General features: G+C 41.3%; 1 protein-coding gene across 1 annotated transcript; it reads left to right on the top strand.

The window, feature by feature from the left end:
* On the top strand, positions 1-348 carry LOC113211453 (uncharacterized; the record flags this gene model as incomplete). The annotated part of the gene is given in 1 exon segment (XM_052268061.1): positions 1-348. A coding segment is annotated over 1 exon segment (101 nt), but the record flags the coding sequence as incomplete, so codon positions are not given.
* Between the last annotated feature and the right edge of the window lie 328 nt (positions 349-676).

A 676-nucleotide genomic window follows, 5' to 3' on the forward strand; every position in this document is an offset into this window, starting at 1 on the left:
CCTGCCGTCAAGGACGCCGCGGAGGAAGCGCAGACGGTCTCTCCCAACGATCAGGTGGACAAGGAGGTCACCGGCAAGGACAAGACCGAGTCTCACATTGAAAATGAAGCTATGATAATTGGGGCCTGAAGTATGAACCATTTGATGTTTCACATTTTCTTTTTGTATGTGTGTCTTTCGAACCTGTTTATTATTATAATTAATTTTAGGTTTAAGTCGATCTCAATGACATTTGTTCCTTTTGCGACTGATTTATGTTGTGTGTACATAAGTATGTTAATTTTATTTAATGTTATAATAAGTGCACATGAGGCTTACCTTGTGTAATTAAATTTCAAGAAGTGAAAATTTTCTCAACATTTGTAACTTTTCCCCCAATTACTTTCCATCAGTTCAATACAAAAACAAACAAAACAGAGAATGGGAAGCGACAAACTAACTGAACTGACACAGCCTAACTTGGGGACTGAATGTGTCGAACCTTGAACTTGTCCTACGTAACACTGTCAAAGTAGATCAGCTCCTGACAGCTACTGGTCATACCACCATATATCACCACTCACTTGCCTTTTTCTCAAGCACTTGCCTGCCACGGCTGCACATACGCCCCCCCCCCCCATAATGTCCATAACATGTACTATGTTCAGTGGCAATAAAACTCAAACTCAACCCCCCC

Source organism: Frankliniella occidentalis, unplaced genomic scaffold (genome assembly GCF_000697945.3).
Source record: "Frankliniella occidentalis isolate FOCC.00 unplaced genomic scaffold, Focc_3.1 Scaffold63, whole genome shotgun sequence".
Classification (NCBI taxonomy): domain Eukaryota; kingdom Metazoa; phylum Arthropoda; class Insecta; order Thysanoptera; family Thripidae; genus Frankliniella; species Frankliniella occidentalis.